The following is a 15,686-nucleotide window of genomic DNA, read 5'->3' as shown; positions in this document are numbered from 1 at the left end:
GAGCAAACACTTTTGCCATACCAGAGGGATACGACAAAGCAGGATCAATAAGTTAGCCAGCTAACTTTGATAAATAATCTGGTTCATCAATGGTGCTACACCGGATTTTTTTTTTTTGGGGGGGGTTGCATTGCAATAATATATCTGCCGATAATAGTAGAATTATAGGGTGTCACAGTATTACTTACCTGCCAGTGTTGTGATATTCACCTATTGATTTCTCCTGCCGGCGTGTCATCTGTCAAAATACTAAAGCTGGTTTGACTAGCTGTTTTATCTAGTGGAAATCGCTGTCATTTCCTGGTTGCTAAAATTCTACGCTGTTCGCTCAATTTCAGTTTGAGAAAAGAAGCACTGACTAGTGTAGGGAATCATTGTACCATCTAAATCACTGTGAAATATATTTTAATTTACCAAAAATAGCTGGTTTTACAGCTGTTTGAAGCTGGTGGACCAAAACCGAAAGTAAAAGGTGAGTTCAGCCTTTTACTTTTGGTCTATCAACTAGATGGTACAATGAATATCACAGCCAACCACAACACTGGCAGGTAAGTAATACTGTGCAACACTATTTTTGTTCAGTATAAGTTGAACTTTAAGGTGCTTGACTGGAGTTTTAAAAAAAATATGTTAGCATTGTAATTTCAGAAAATGTCTAGAATATATATCAGGCGCTAATAATTGAATGATAAACTCAACATGCAATTTTACTGAGTTACAGTTCATATGAGGAAATCAATCAATTTAAATAAATTCATCTGGCCCTAAACGATGGATTTCACATGATCAGGAATACAGATCTGCATATGTTGGTCACATACTGTAAAAAATAAATGGGCTGCAGGATCTCGTCACTTTATTGTTGTGTATTGAAATTGCCATCGATAAAATGCAATTGTGTTCGTTGTCTGTAGCTTATGCCTGCCGGTACCGTAACCCCACCGCCACCATGGGGCACTCCGCTCGCCCACACAATGCCATACATGGGTCTGCGGTTGTAAGGCCGGTTGGATGTAATGCTGAATTCTCTAAAACGACATTGGAGGAGAATTATGGTAGAGAAATTGACATTCAATTCTCTGGCAACAGTTCCTGCAGTCAGCGTGCCAAAACATGAGACATCTGTGGCATTGTGTTGTGAAAAAACTGCACATTTTAGTGTCCTTTTATTGTCCCCAGCACAATGTGCACATGCGTAATGATCATGCTGTTTAGTCAGCTTCTTGCTTTGCCACACCTGTCAGGTGGATGGATTATCTTGGCAAAGTAGAAATGCTCACTAACGGGGATGTAAACAAATGTAAGAATTTTGTGTGTGGAATGTTTATGGAATCTGTTATTTCAGCTCATGGAACATGGAACCTTTTATATTTTTGTTCAATGTAGATGTCTGTCTTTGGTTGAGGCAATTGCACCATGCCAATTTATCTTTCTAAAATATACAAAGTTATTTCAGAATATTTAGGAAACTTAGCTGGCTAACTCATTTATCCTTCTTTGTAATATACCCCTCTGGCCATGGTTAGAATTAAGGATGCACGATATATCGGTGAACATATTGGAATCGGCCGACATTAGCTAAAAATGCCAACATCGGTATTGGCCCGGTGTCTAGTTTAACGCCGATGTGCTCAACCGATGTCAAAGGTGACTTGCATATGACGCCACGTAAAATTTTGCGCTACACGTACAACCCAGCATTCCTAACCTAGCCCACAATGTCTGCTGTGTGGATCGAGCAGTCATCAAGTAGAGCAGTCATTTGAAAGAGTAAGAAATTTTCAGTGAGACAACTCAAAGGCGAAATCCATTAACGCCAAGATAATGGAATTAATTGCCCTTGACAATTAATCGTTCTCTGTCGTGGGTGATGTTGGCTTTCGTGACTGGTCGAGCACCGGTACACACTACCAAGTGCGCTATTTTTCAGATGTTGCCCTACCGGAGTTGCACAGTAATAGCGTCACGACATACTATGCAACGCCGTTTTGGGTCTTTGCGTGTCAAAAAAGATGCACGTCAAATAACACAATTTGACGAGTCGAAGCTTTAGCTTATTTTGAAGGCTAACGGCGTAGTCCACTATTATGGCTAATCTTTATTGTGGCTAGCTTCACATAGATGGGTCCAACCACCATTAATCATATCAGAACTGTCTTATAAATTAGGGTTATTTTAGATGATGACACCTAGCTATATACTGAAACAGATTGTCGTTTTGCCACAGTTGAAGTCGGAAGTTTACATGCACCATATCCAACTACATTTACACTCAGTTTTTCATAATTCCTGACATTTAATCCCAGTAAAAATTCTGTTTTAGGTCAGTTAGGATCACCATTCTATTTTAAGAATGTGAAATGTCAGAATAATAGTAGAGAATGATTTATGTCAGATTTTCTTTTTCATCACATTCCCAGTGGGTCAGAAGTTTACATACACTCAATTAGTATTTGGTAGAATTGCCTTTAAATTGATTCACTTGGGTCAAACGTTGTGGGTAGCCTTCCACAAGCTTCCCACAATAAATTGGGTGAATTTTGGCCCATTCCTCCTGACAGAGCTGGTGTAACTGAGTCAGGTTTGTAGGCCTCCTTGCTCTCACACTTTTTCAGTTCTGCCCACATATTTTCTATAGGATTGAGGTCAGAGCTTTGTGATGGCCACTCCAATACCTTGACTTTATTGTCCTTAAGCCATTTTGCCACAACTTTGGAAGTGTGCTTGGGGTCATTGTCCATTTGGAAGACCCATTTGCGACCGAGCTATAACTTCCTGACTGATGTCTTGAGATGTTTCTTCAATATATCCACATAATTGTCCTGCCTCATGATGCCATCTATTTTGTGAAGTGCACCAGTCCCTCCTGCAGCAAAGCACCCCCACAACATGATGCTGCCACCCCCGTGCTTCACGGTTGGGATGGTGTTCTTTGGCTTGCAAGCCTCCCCCTTTTTCCTCCAAACATAACGATGGTCATTATGGCCTAACAGTTCTATTGTTGTTTCATCAGACCAAAGGACATTTCTCCAAAAAGTACAATCTTTGTCCCCATGTGCAGTTGCAAACCGTAGTCTGGCTTTTTTATGGAGGTTTTGGAGCAGTGGCTTCTTCCTTGCTGAGTGGCATTTCAGGTTATGTTGATATAGGACTTGTTTTACTGTGGCTATAGATACTTTTGTACCTGTTTCCTCCACTGTCTACACAAGGTCCTTTGCTGTTGTTCTGGGATTGATTTGCACTTTTCGCACCAAAGTACGTTCGTCTCTAGGAGACAGAACGCGTGTCCTTCCTGAGCGGTATGACGGCTGCGTGGTCCCATGGTGTTTATACTTACGTACTATTGTTTGTACAGATGAACGTGGTACCTTCAGGCGTTTAGAAATTGCTCCCAAGGATGAACCAGACTTGTGGAGGTCTACAATATATTTTTTTCTGAGGTCTTGGCTGATTTCTTTTGATTTTGCCATGATGTCAAGCAAAGAGGCACTGAGTTTGAAGGTAGGCCTTGAAATGTATCCACAGGTACACCTCCAATTGAGTCAATTGATGTCAATTAGACTATCAGAAGCTTCTAAAGCCATGGCATCATTTTCTGGAATTTTCCAAGCTGTTTAAAGGCACAGTCAACATAGTGTATATAAACTTCTGACCCACTGGAATTGTGATTAGAGGTTGACCGATTTTATGATTTTTCAACAGCGATTATTTATTTGTAATAATGACAATTACAACAATACTGAATAAACACATTTTCACTTAATATAATACATCAATAAAACAATTTAGCCTCAAATAAATAATGAAACATGTTCAATTTGGTTTAAATAATGCAAAAACAAAGTGTTGGAGAAGAAAGTAAAAGTGCAATATGTGCCATGTAAGAAAGCTAACGTTTAAGTTCCTTGCTCAGAACATGTGAAAGCTGGTGGTTCCTTTTAACATGAGTCTTCAATATTCCCAGGTAAGAAGTTTTTTAGGTTGTAGTTATTATAGGAATTATAGGACTATTTCTCTCTATATGATTTGTATTTCATATACCTTTGACTATTGGATGTTCTTATAGGCACTTTAGTATTGCCAGTGTAACAGTATAGCTTCCGTCCCTCTCCTCGCTCCTACCTGGGCTTGAACCAGGAACACATCGATAACAGCCACCCTCGAAGCAGCGTTACCCATGCAGAGCAAGGGGATCAACCACTCCAAGTCTCAGAGCGAGTGACGTTTGAAACACTATTAGCGCGCACCAGGCTAACTAGCTAGCCATTTCACATCGGTTACACCAGCCTAATCTTAGGAGTTGATAGGCTTGAAGGGGTGGGTATAATTTGTGGAACGTTCCAACAGGAATCTGTTCCAAAAAACGTAAAGTAAAAGGTTGCCAACCAACAACGCATACAAAGTAGCAACCCATACAAACCTGGCTAACTAGCTGCCGAATAGGCGTCAACTCACCACGTAGCTTATTCTTAACCTCTCTTGGGCAGGTGGGACACTAGCGTCCCACCCACAGTTCACACTATTCAACAGCCAGTAAAAAATCAGAGCACCAAATTCAAAACCACAAAATGTCATAATTCAAAGTTCTCAAACATATGACTATTTTACACCATTTTAAAGGTACACGTCTCCTTAATGTAACCACGTTGTCCGATTTCAAAAAGGCTTTACGGCGAAAGCATAAAGTTGGAACTGTCCTAACAATCTAACACAAGAAAAACCACACAGCCTTTTTCCTAGCAAGGACAGGCGTCACAAATACCAGAAATTCAGCCAAAAGTTATGCACTAACCTTTGACGATCTCATCAGATGACACTCCTAGGACATCATGTTACACAATACATGCATTTTTTGTTCGATCAAGTTGATATTTATATCCAAAAACAGCCTTTTACATTGGTGCGTGATGTTCAGAAAATATTTTGCCTCCAATACTGCCGGTGAATCAGCACAACAATTTACAAAAATACTCATCCTAAACGTTGATAAAATATTAAACTGTTATTCAAAGAATGATAGATGAACATCTCCTTTATGCAACCGCTGTGACAGATTTCAAAAAAGCTTCACGGGGAAAGCACACTTTGCAATAATCTGAGTACTGCGCTCAGAAAAATACACTAGGCAATACAGATACCCGCCATTTTGGAGTCATCTAAAATCATAAATAGCATTAGAAATATTCACTTACCTTTGATCCTCATCAGAAGGCACTTCCAGGGATCCCAGGTCCACAATAAATGTTTTGTTCGATAAAGTCCATAATTTATGTCCAAATACCTCCTTGTTGTTTCCGCATTCAGTAAGCTACTCCAAGTGTAGGAAGCGCGCCGCAAATTTCACGATGGAAAGTAAAAAATAAAAAAGTTATATTTACGTTCGTTCAAACATGTCAAACGTTGTATAGCATCAATCTTTAGGGCCTTTAACTTAGAATATTCCAACCGGACGATTCCAGTGTCTTGAAAAACGTTTTGGAACACAGCTAACTCTCACGTGAATGCGAACCAATGAACTCATTTGCTTTCCTGAGTCAACAACTTCCAACTTCCTCTGTTCACTCTCTGTTCATCATAGACGCCTCAAACAACTTTCTAAAGACTGTTGACATCTAGTGGAAGCCTTAGGAAGTGCAAAATGAACCCTAAGTCACTGTGTGCTCAATAGGCAATGCCTTGAAAGGACTACAAGCACCAGACTTCCCACTTCCTGGTTAGATTTTTCTCAGGTTTTTGCCTGCCATATGAGTTATGTTATACTCACAGACACCATTCAAACAGTTTTAGAAACTTCAGTGTCTTCTATCCAAATCTACTAATAATATGCATATTCTAGTTCCTGGGCCAGAGTAGTAGGCCGTTTAATTTGGGTACGTTTTTCATCCGGCCGTGAAAATACATCCCCCTACCCTAGAGAAGTTAATGTTTGTCCATAGGCAACCAGAGTGAGGACAGAAATGTTTTGGAATAAATGTGATGAGTGAAAAACGCAATGAAATAGACCACTCCCTACCCGGTATCTTATTCTGCCGCTATACAACTTTGTATGCGTTGTTTTTTGGCAACCTTGTTATTTACAAAGTTTTTGGAATAGATTCCTGTTGAACGTTCCACAAATTTATACCCACCCGGCTTGAAGTCATAAACAGCTTGAAGCACAGCGAAGAGCTGCTGGCAAAACGCACGAAAGTGCTGTTTGAATGAATGCTTACGAGCATGCTGGTGCCTACCACCGCTCAGTCAGACTGCTGTATCAAATATCAAATCATAGACTTAATTATAACATAATAACACACAGAGATATGAGCCTTAGGTCATTAATATGGTAGAATCATCTCAAACAATTTTTTCTTTCAGTGAAATACTGAACCGTTCTGTATTTTATCTAACGGGTGGCATCCCTAAGTCTAAATATTCCTGTTACATTGCACAACCTTCAATGGTATGTCATAATTAGGTAAAATTCTGGCAAATTAGTTTGCCAGGCGGCCCAAACTGTTGCATATACCCTGTCTGCGTGCAATGAACGCAAGATAAGTGACACAATTTCATGTTAGCAGGCAATAGTAACTAAATATGCAGGTTTAAAAAATACACTGCTCAAAAAATAAAGGGAACACTTAAACAACACATCCTAGATCTGAATGAAAGAAATAATTTTTTCTTTACATAGTTGAATGTGCTGACAACAAAATCACACACAAATAATCAATGGAAATCCAATTTATCAACCCATGGAGGTCTGGATTTGGAGTCACACTCAAAATTAAAGTGGAAAACCACACTACAGGCTGATCCAACTTTGATGTAATGTCCTTAAAACAAGTCAAAATGAGGCTCAGTAGTGTGTGTGGCCTCCACGTGCCTGTATGACCTCCCTACAACGCCTGGGCATGCTCCTGATGAGGTGGCGGATGGTCTCCTGAGGGATCTCCTCCCAGACCTGGACTAAAGCATCCGCCAACTTCTCGACAGTCTGTGGTGCAACGTGGCGTTGGTGGATGGAGCGAGACATGATGTCCCAGATATGCTCAATTGGATTGAGGTCTGGGGAACGGGCGGGCCAGTCCATAGCATCAATGCCTTCCTCTCGCAGGAACTGCTGACACACTCCAGCCACATGAGGTCTAGCATTGTCTTGCATTAGGAGGAACCCAGGGCCAACCGCACCAGCATATGGTCTCACAAGGGGTCTGAGGATCTCATCTCGGTACCTAATGGCAGTCAGGCTACCTCTGGCGAGCACATGGAGGGCTGTGTGGCCCCCCAAAGAAATGCCACCCCACACCATGACTGACCCACCGCCAAACCGGTCATGCTGGAGGATGTTGCAGGCAGCAGAACGTTCTCCACGGCGTCTCCAGACTCAGCACGTGACAGACGTGACAAAGTGTGAACCTGCTTTCATCTGTGAAGAGCACAGGGCGCCAGTGGCGAATTTGCCAATCTTGGTGTTCTCTGGCAAATGCCAAACGTCCTGCACGGTGTTGGGCTGTAAGCACAATCCCCACCTGTGGACGTCGGGCCCTCATACCACCCTCATGGAGTCTGTTTCTGACCGTTTGAGCAGACACATGCACATTTGTTGCCTGCTGGAGGTCATTTTGCAGGGCTCTAGCAGTGCTTCTCCTGCTCCTCCTTGCACAAAGGCGGAGGTAGCGGTCCTGCTGCTGGGTTGTTGGCCTCCTACACGTCTCCTGATGTACTGGCCTGTCTCCTGGTAGCGCCTCCATGCTCTGGACACTACGCTGACAGACACAGCAAACCTTCTTGCCATAGCTCGCATTGATGTGCCATCCTGGATGAGCTGCACTACCTGAGCCACTTGTGTGGGTTGTAGACTCCGTCTCATGCTACCACTAGAGTGAAAGCACCGCCAGCATTCAAAAGTGACCAAAACATCAGCCAGGAAGCATAGGAACTGAGAAGTGGTCTGTGGTCCCCACCTGCAGAACCACACCTTTATTGGGGGTGTCTTGCTAATTGCCTATAATTTCCACCTGTTGTCTATTCCATTTGCACAACAGCATGTGAAATTTATTGTCAATCAGTGTTGCTTCCTAAGTGGACAGTTTGATTTCACAGAAGGGTGATTGACTTGGAGTTACATTGTTGTTTAACCTCTCTAGGGTAGGTGGCACCAAATCGTCCCACCTATGTAACAGCCAGTGGAATCCTGTGGCGCGATATTCAAATACCTTAGAAATGCTATTACTTAAATTTCTCAAACATATGACTATTTTACAGCATTTTAAAGACAAGACTCTCGTTAATCTAACCACACTGTCCGATTTCAAAAAGGCTTTACAACGAAAGCAAAACATTAGATTATGTCAGCAGAGTACCCAGCCAGAAATAATCAGACACCCATTTTAAGCTAGCATATAATGTCACAAAAACCCAGAAGACAGCTAAATGCAGCACTAACCTTTGATCTTCATCAGATGACAATCTTAGGACATTATGTTATACAATACATGCATGTCTGTTCAATCAAGTTCATATTTATATCAAAAACCAGCTTTTTACATTAGCAGGTGACTAACATGTGACTAGCATTCCCACCGAACACTTCCGGTGAATTTACTAAATTACTCACGATAAACGTTCACAAAAAACATAACAATTATTTTAAGAATTATAGATACAGAACTCCTCTATGCACTCTATGTCCGATTTTAAAATAGCTTTTCAGTGAAAGCACATTTAGCAATATTCTAAGTAGATAGCCCGGCATCACAGGGCTAGCTATTTAGACACCCAGCAAGTTTAGCATTCACCAAAGTCAGATTTACTATAAGAAAAATGTTATTACCTTTGCTGTCTTCGTCAGAATGCACTCCCAGGACTCCTACTTCAATAACAAATGTTGGTTTGGTCCCAAATAATCCATAGTTATATCCAAACAGCGGCGTTTTGTTCGTGCGTTCAAGACACTATCCGAAGGGTAAATAAGGGTTACGAGCATGGCGCATTTCGTGACAAAAAAATTCTAAATATTCCATTACCGTACTTCGAAGCATGTCAACCGCTGTTTAAAATCAATTTTTATGCCACTTTTCTCATAAAAAAGCGATAATATTCCGACCGGCAAAGCCTGTTTACATTCAACGAGAGAGAAAGTAAAAGCATGCTATCCCCTCATGCACACGCCTCGTCTAATGGCCCTCTGATAGAGCACTTGCCAAACGCGCTAGTGTGTTTCAGCCTGGGCCTTGAATTACGTCATTCAGCTTTTTCCCGGGTTCTGAGAGCCTATGGGAGCCGTGGGAAGTGTCACGTTACAGCAAAGATCCTCAGTCTTCAATAAACAGAGGCAAGAAGAACAACAACTTGTCAGACAGGCCACTTCCTGGTCAGAATCTTCTCAGGTTTTTGCCTGCCATATGAGTTCTCTTATACTCAGACACCATTCAAACAGTTTTAGAAACTTTAGGGTGTGTTCTATCCAAAGCCAATAATTATATGCATATTCTAGTTACTGGGCAGGAGTAGTAACCAGATTAAATCGGGTACGTTTTTTATCCGGCCGTGTAAATACTGCCCCCTATCCCCAACAGGTTTTAAGATTGATCGTTTTTATAAGATAAGTTTAATGCTAGCTAGCAACTTACCTTGGCTTCTTGCTGCCCTCGTAACAGGTGGTCAGCCTGCCATGCAGGCTCCTCGTGGAGTGCAATGTAAGGCAGGTGGTTAGAGCGTTGGACTAGTATCCGGAAGGTTGCAACAACGAATCCCCAAATCCCCCCTGAACAAGGCAGTTAACCCCCGTTCCTAGGCCGTCATTGAAAATAAGAATATGTTCTTAATCTGACTTGCCTAGTTAAATAAAGGTATAAAAAATAAACAAATCGGTGGCTTTAAATATAGATTACCGATTGCTATGAAAACTTGAAATCGGCTATAATTAAATCGGCCATTCCGATTAATCGGTCGACCTCTAATTGTGATACAGTGAATTATAAGTGAAATAATCTGTCTGTAAACAATTGTTGGAAAAATTACTTGTGTCATGCACAAAGTAGATGTCCTAACCGACTTGCCAAAACTATAGTTTGTTAACAAGAAATTTGTGGGGTGTTTGAATGACTCCAACCTGTATGTAAACTTCTGACTTCAACTGTATGTTTTTGGGGAAAAAAATGTTTTGCGTCCATGAACTAGCTAGCTTTTTTTAAATGACCAGCACTGTAGGTGCGCGAGACAACTTTACCAGCATCATAGTGTACGTATCGGTGACATATATGAAATACGAGTGATAGTCTAATCAATGTGTAATAACTGTGTACATTTATGAACACGTTAAATTGTGTGATGTGCAGTCATATTCAGGTCCTGATTGGTCAACAAGCTTATTTGACACGTCAAATAGTGTTATTTGACATATTTTTTTGACATGCAAAGACTCAAACAGCGTCCATTAGAAATCCTGGTTCAAAATGAAATGACTGAACAATGAAACAGCACAGCAAGTAAGTGAAATAAATCTGTTTTGATTGTTTTACTGGTAATGGGGACATGCGTAAATGCCAAGCTTTTTGGTGTGTGTGTGTGTAACCTTTTATTTAACTAGGCAAGTCAGTTAAGAACAAACTCTTATTTACAATGACGGCCAAACCCGGACAACGCAACGCTGAGCCAGTTGTGCGCCTCCCTATGGAAATCCCAATCCCGGCCGGATGTGATATAGCCTGGATTCAAACCAGGGACTCTAGTGACGCCTCTTGCACTAAGATGCAGAGCCTTAGACTGCTGCGTCTGTGTGTGTTAATTATTTAACTGTACTAAAATGCTTAAAATGCTGCAGAAATGTTAAATATCGGTATCAGTTTTTTTTTGTTGCATGGAAGATGTTGGTATCAGCCAAAAATGTCATTGGTGCATCACTGTTTAGAATAGATGGAAACCAATGGCTGACAGTGCTTATTGTTGTTTGTGGCACAGGCCTTTGTTCAGTCTTCACTTGTGTTCCTGGTTGGTCATAAAATCATTGTTTTACTCTCATTATTTGGTTGCCTATGGTAGACAGAATTAATGCAAGACAACCAATGTTATCCATGTCATTCATTTTGACCTCTGTACTGGTGTTTTTGAAAATCACATTGTTTTTGCACACTTTCATCAAAGCATGCATGTCCCTGGACAGGGGCCAATGTCAATTCTCCCCCAGCCCCCACTTAGTCTATTAATAAGCTTTTTCTTCTCAGCCATTGATGAATCTGAGGTGCTGGTTTAGCATGCCAAGATGGCTGCTATGTAACCTTTAACCCTATTTCTCACAGGCTTCCCCACAGGAAAATACTTTTTTTTTTTTGTACTGAGGGCCAAGTGTACACAGCGGAAAATCTGTTTCTTTTGAGTCATATGCCTATTGTGTGCATTGGACATATTTCACTGCTTGGTTCCTACAGCGAGTTCTTGACACAGTGTTATGTTGCCTCTTAAAGGGGAAATAAGCAGTTGCTGTATCAGTTTTCTGACTTATAAATTAATGTTTTATGTACCCATTGATTCTTGAAGAATGTAACTTAAATGCTTCATGGGATTAATTCAACTGTTCTACCCCATCAGAACCCAACAAGCTTTTTTTTACTCCCATGTTTGTAAGCGAAGTAAACAAACACTATATAGCCTCAAAACATGGTTAAAACTATGATTTTGGTATCATAATGGTCAGTCCGTGCATCCAAAGCTCTCTGTGAATTTGACTGTGGTTACATTTTTCCGGCCCCATCCCTCCGTTTTTTTTGCCGAAACAGTGGAGGGGAGTTTGCTTTGTTTCCACTGCTGATTGAAACTTTAAAGGAAAAATCCACTCAAACTATTGTTTGGTGTAGTATTCATTAGTTCACTGTTAACAGTCCAAAAGGGTTTTGCATGTCAAGTTAAGATATTGGACTGATGATGCGAAATGCATGATGATGTGACACTTGCTTCTTAAAAATCCTATAATTTGACTGCTGATAGTCCCAAAATGTTTTGCATGTGATTATCAACAGTGGACTAATGGGGGGGAATACCAATAGGTCGTTTTTGAGTGGTATTTTCCTTTAAAATGTGACAATGTGATTTAACCAAGCCCAGTGTTCTGTGCAAGCAATGACATTGCCAGTATGTTTGCATGAGGAGAGGTTTGCTGAGTAGAGCTTCTCTTAATGCTTTTAAGTTTAAACAAAAAGTGCAGACACCTTCTGTTTTGGGCAAAGTTGTTGGGATGGTGACAAGGAAGTGCAGTCTTTTCCTACGATGTTGGAACAACTATGGTTTACCAGCCCAAATACTTTCCTAGAGCTTTGTTTGTCTTATGACCTAGGCTAAATATTTGTTTTCAGCAGTTTATCATATTACTTATTTTAGAAATGAATGTAAGCCAAAATTAACATAGCTTAAATTGCTACTTGTTTCAGTAGAACTTAATATTTAACATAATAGATCTCACATAGTAAATAACAAAAGTTGTTTCCAGTGCAGGGAGTAATATGCTCTGATGGCTAAATTCTGTTCTTTCTTTCAGGTGTGCGTTGATCTGTTGAGGCCGAGGTGGTCGTTCTGCTGCATGTGTCCTGTGTCCAAAGGTCTCTCGTCACTGCTGCCTGTAAAGCCTGTAATGGGCCAGAACTCCCAAAGAGCACAAGCATTATTTTATTTTTAACCTCTGGACGGACTCTACCCCAGTCAGGTACGTTTGTGAAGCTATCGGTTTGACTACCTCATCTCAACCCGTGCCGTGTCCTTTTAGTCACTGAGTGTTTTCCCATTTGCCTTATGACCATTTTCCTTCCTTGCAGAAGCATCATGTTTTGGAAGTTTGATCTACACACAACGTCTCACATTGACACCCTCCTGGAGAAGGAGGATGTGACTCTGACTGAGGTGATGGACGAGGAGGATGTCCTGCAGGAGTGCAAGGCCCAGAACCACAAGCTGGTGGACTTCTTGGTGCGGCCTCAGTGCATGGTGGACCTGGTCACCTACATCACACAGGAGCCAAGTGATGACGTAGAGGAGAAGATCAAGTACAAGTGAGTGAGATTCACACACACGGTTTTGAGAATGATTCTGAATTTCTTTCAGCTTCCCTTGCGTTCGTGTGTTTACGTCATAAGGGAATACCCTTACAACCCCAAGGGGGCAAGCATGACTTGCTAAGCTGTCAATTAGACAGGAACTTTGTGTTTTGTGTGGTTGGCCAGCTGTACTGGGTAAATCACCAAATGTTGTATTTGCGCTAATTGCAGGTACCCCAACATATCGTGTGAACTCCTTACCTCGGACGTTGGACAGATCAATGACAGACTGGGAGAAGATGAAAGTTTGCTGATGAAACTTTATGGATTTTTGCAAAGGGAATCTCCACTCAACCCTTTACTGGCCAGCTTCTTCAGCAAGGTCCTTAGCATCCTCATCGGCAGGAAACCAGAACAGGTGAGATCAGAACAGACCACAAGTCATAATCAGTGTGATTTTGAAGAGTTTATGACATGCTGCAGTGTCTTGTTAAAGCTTGAGGAGAAGAGTGTCTTCTAAACAAACTCTCTCTTGTAGATTGTGGAGTTTCTGCGGAAGAGGGAAGACTTTGTGGACTTAATGATTAAACACATAGGGACCTCCGCCATCATGGACTTGCTGCTCAGAATGCTGACCTGCATTGAACCACAGCAGCTCAGACAAGATGTCTTAAATGTGAGTGTTGGAGTTTCTTAGTTTTGAAGTTTCTGTCCATTTTCTTAATGATCAATCATTATCAACCTGTAACTTATTCACCCACAGTGGCTGAATGAGGAGAAGGTGATCCAGAGGCTTGTTGATATGGTCCAACCTTCTCAGGATGAGGATGTAAGTTACATTTCATTAACCATTTGTTTGGAGTACTGTTTCTTCAGACAGTATCTTTACAAGTCTCTCTCTCCTCATGCAGAGGCACTCCAACGCATCCCAGTCTCTGTGTGAAATCATCCGCCTCAGCAGAGATCAGATGTTCCAAGTGCAGGGCTGCTCTGAGCCCGACCCCTTACTGGCCACACTGGAAAAGTAAATCAACAACCTCTGCTTGATTCTTTCAGCGAAGAAAACTTGTTGCTATCATGATATCCAATGTATTACTTTATTGTCCTGGCAAAAGCATGATATTTTATCCCCCTCCCCTTTCTCAGACAAGAGACTGTGGAGCAGTTGCTATCCAACATCTTTGACAAAGAGAAAAATGACTCTGCCATAGTCAGTGTAATTCAGATTCTCCTGACACTCTTTGAGACACGAAGACCAGCGTAAGTTCACAATGTCCCGTTTTGGGTTTAATGGTTTGGTTGTGTGGTATAGTGTTTTAAGATACTATTAGTGTTGAGTTGTTAGACTTGTCTGATATGCTGCTCTTTTGATCAAGCCCTGGTTATTTCTGCATGTTCATGAATGTTGCATTTTACCTAATGATACCCATAGCAGGTGGTAACTGTAACAAAAGGCTTGCAAGTTTAAGAGATTACATGTTACCTCAGGAAACACATTGCGGGTGATAACTGTAAAGTCTATAATACCCCTGGAGACCCATTTATGGGCAGTTACTATAGAAACAAGGTGGCTTTATTCATGTCGGGAATTTAACGAGACGTGTCTGCCGGTTTGACAACGCACCTCCTTATTGCATTTCCATTTTTGTGTGTTGCACTTGCATTCAGTAGTGTCTATGAATCACATTTGTTATGAAGGCATAAATGTATGAAATCGTGTATTTTAAATGCATATAGTTCTGTCCTTGTGATGCACTTGTCTATTAATGTGTTTTATGTGGACCCCAGGAAGAGTAGCTGCGGCTTTAGCAGTAGATAATGGGGATTCTAATAAAATACTAAATACTTTTTGTCATGTACAGGTTTGAAGGCCATTTGGAGATCTGTCCCCCTGGTATGAGCCACCCATCCTTCTCAGTCAATCAGAGCATTCTGGAGGCTGTCAGGCCCAGGCTCAAAGACTTCCATCAACTGCTGCTGGAACCCCCAAAGGTAATACTTTACATACCTATAGTGTTACACACACACACACACACACAGTAAAAAGTGCACACATTTCTTAGATTAGTAAGCTCATTAGAGTAGGTTGTCCTCCTTGCTATCCACTTGACCGAAATATAACTACCACAATATTTTCAATAAACTTCAACTACATTTCTGTCTTAGATTTCTTTTTTTTGTGATCCTGCTATCTCAATCTTTGTTCAACTTTGAGTCATATTTATCTTCAGTGGGTGGTCCTTCTTCTAGTTTACTCTACAAGTGCGCTCCAATGGTGGTTTTATTTGCGTTACCAAGTTAAATGAATATAGACTGAACGAGAGCCTGATTGTTCCTTTCATCCCCACATTTGCAGAAGAATATCATGAAAACCACATGGGGCGTGCTGGACCCCCCAGTGGGCAACACCCGGTTGAGCGTGGTCCGTCTTGTGGCCAGCCTCCTGCAGACCAACACTCATATCATCAACATGGAGCTGATCAACCTCAACACTCTAGGAGTCATACTTGTAAGTTGCCTGTCTGTGTATTTTACTTGTTTTGAGGTACTAGTTTTTCCTACCAAAACCAGCACCAGGATCTAGACTTAATGCTGTTTTCACTTTCTTTTATGACACTGGTTCCCTTACTACCCCCTCATAACCAAGGTCAACAGGAATGATGTGCATTTCAACAACTG

General features: G+C 41.3%; 1 protein-coding gene across 5 annotated transcripts in view; it reads left to right on the top strand.

Annotated features, from left to right (window-relative positions):
- The window catches only part of LOC115151829 (serine/threonine-protein phosphatase 6 regulatory subunit 3), a 29,446-nt gene that overhangs the window by 3,237 nt on the left and 10,523 nt on the right, over positions 1–15,686 (top strand). For all 5 annotated transcript variants that reach the window (XM_029696091.1, XM_029696090.1, XM_029696089.1 and 2 more), the window contains exons 2-10: positions 12,515–12,679; positions 12,789–13,022; positions 13,239–13,425; positions 13,546–13,683; positions 13,771–13,836; positions 13,919–14,031; positions 14,154–14,267; positions 14,870–14,999; positions 15,364–15,516. In XM_029696091.1, coding sequence (XP_029551951.1) covers positions 12,796–13,022; positions 13,239–13,425; positions 13,546–13,683; positions 13,771–13,836; positions 13,919–14,031; positions 14,154–14,267; positions 14,870–14,999; positions 15,364–15,516 — 1,128 coding nt within the window. In that variant the 5' untranslated portion in view covers positions 12,515–12,679; positions 12,789–12,795. The remainder of the gene's footprint in view (positions 1–12,514; positions 12,680–12,788; positions 13,023–13,238; positions 13,426–13,545; positions 13,684–13,770; positions 13,837–13,918; positions 14,032–14,153; positions 14,268–14,869; positions 15,000–15,363; positions 15,517–15,686) is intronic.

Source organism: Salmo trutta, chromosome 17 (assembly GCF_901001165.1).
Source record: "Salmo trutta chromosome 17, fSalTru1.1, whole genome shotgun sequence".
NCBI classification, from domain to species: Eukaryota; Metazoa; Chordata; class Actinopteri; order Salmoniformes; family Salmonidae; genus Salmo; species Salmo trutta.
This window is presented reverse-complemented; position numbering and strand designations above follow the sequence as displayed.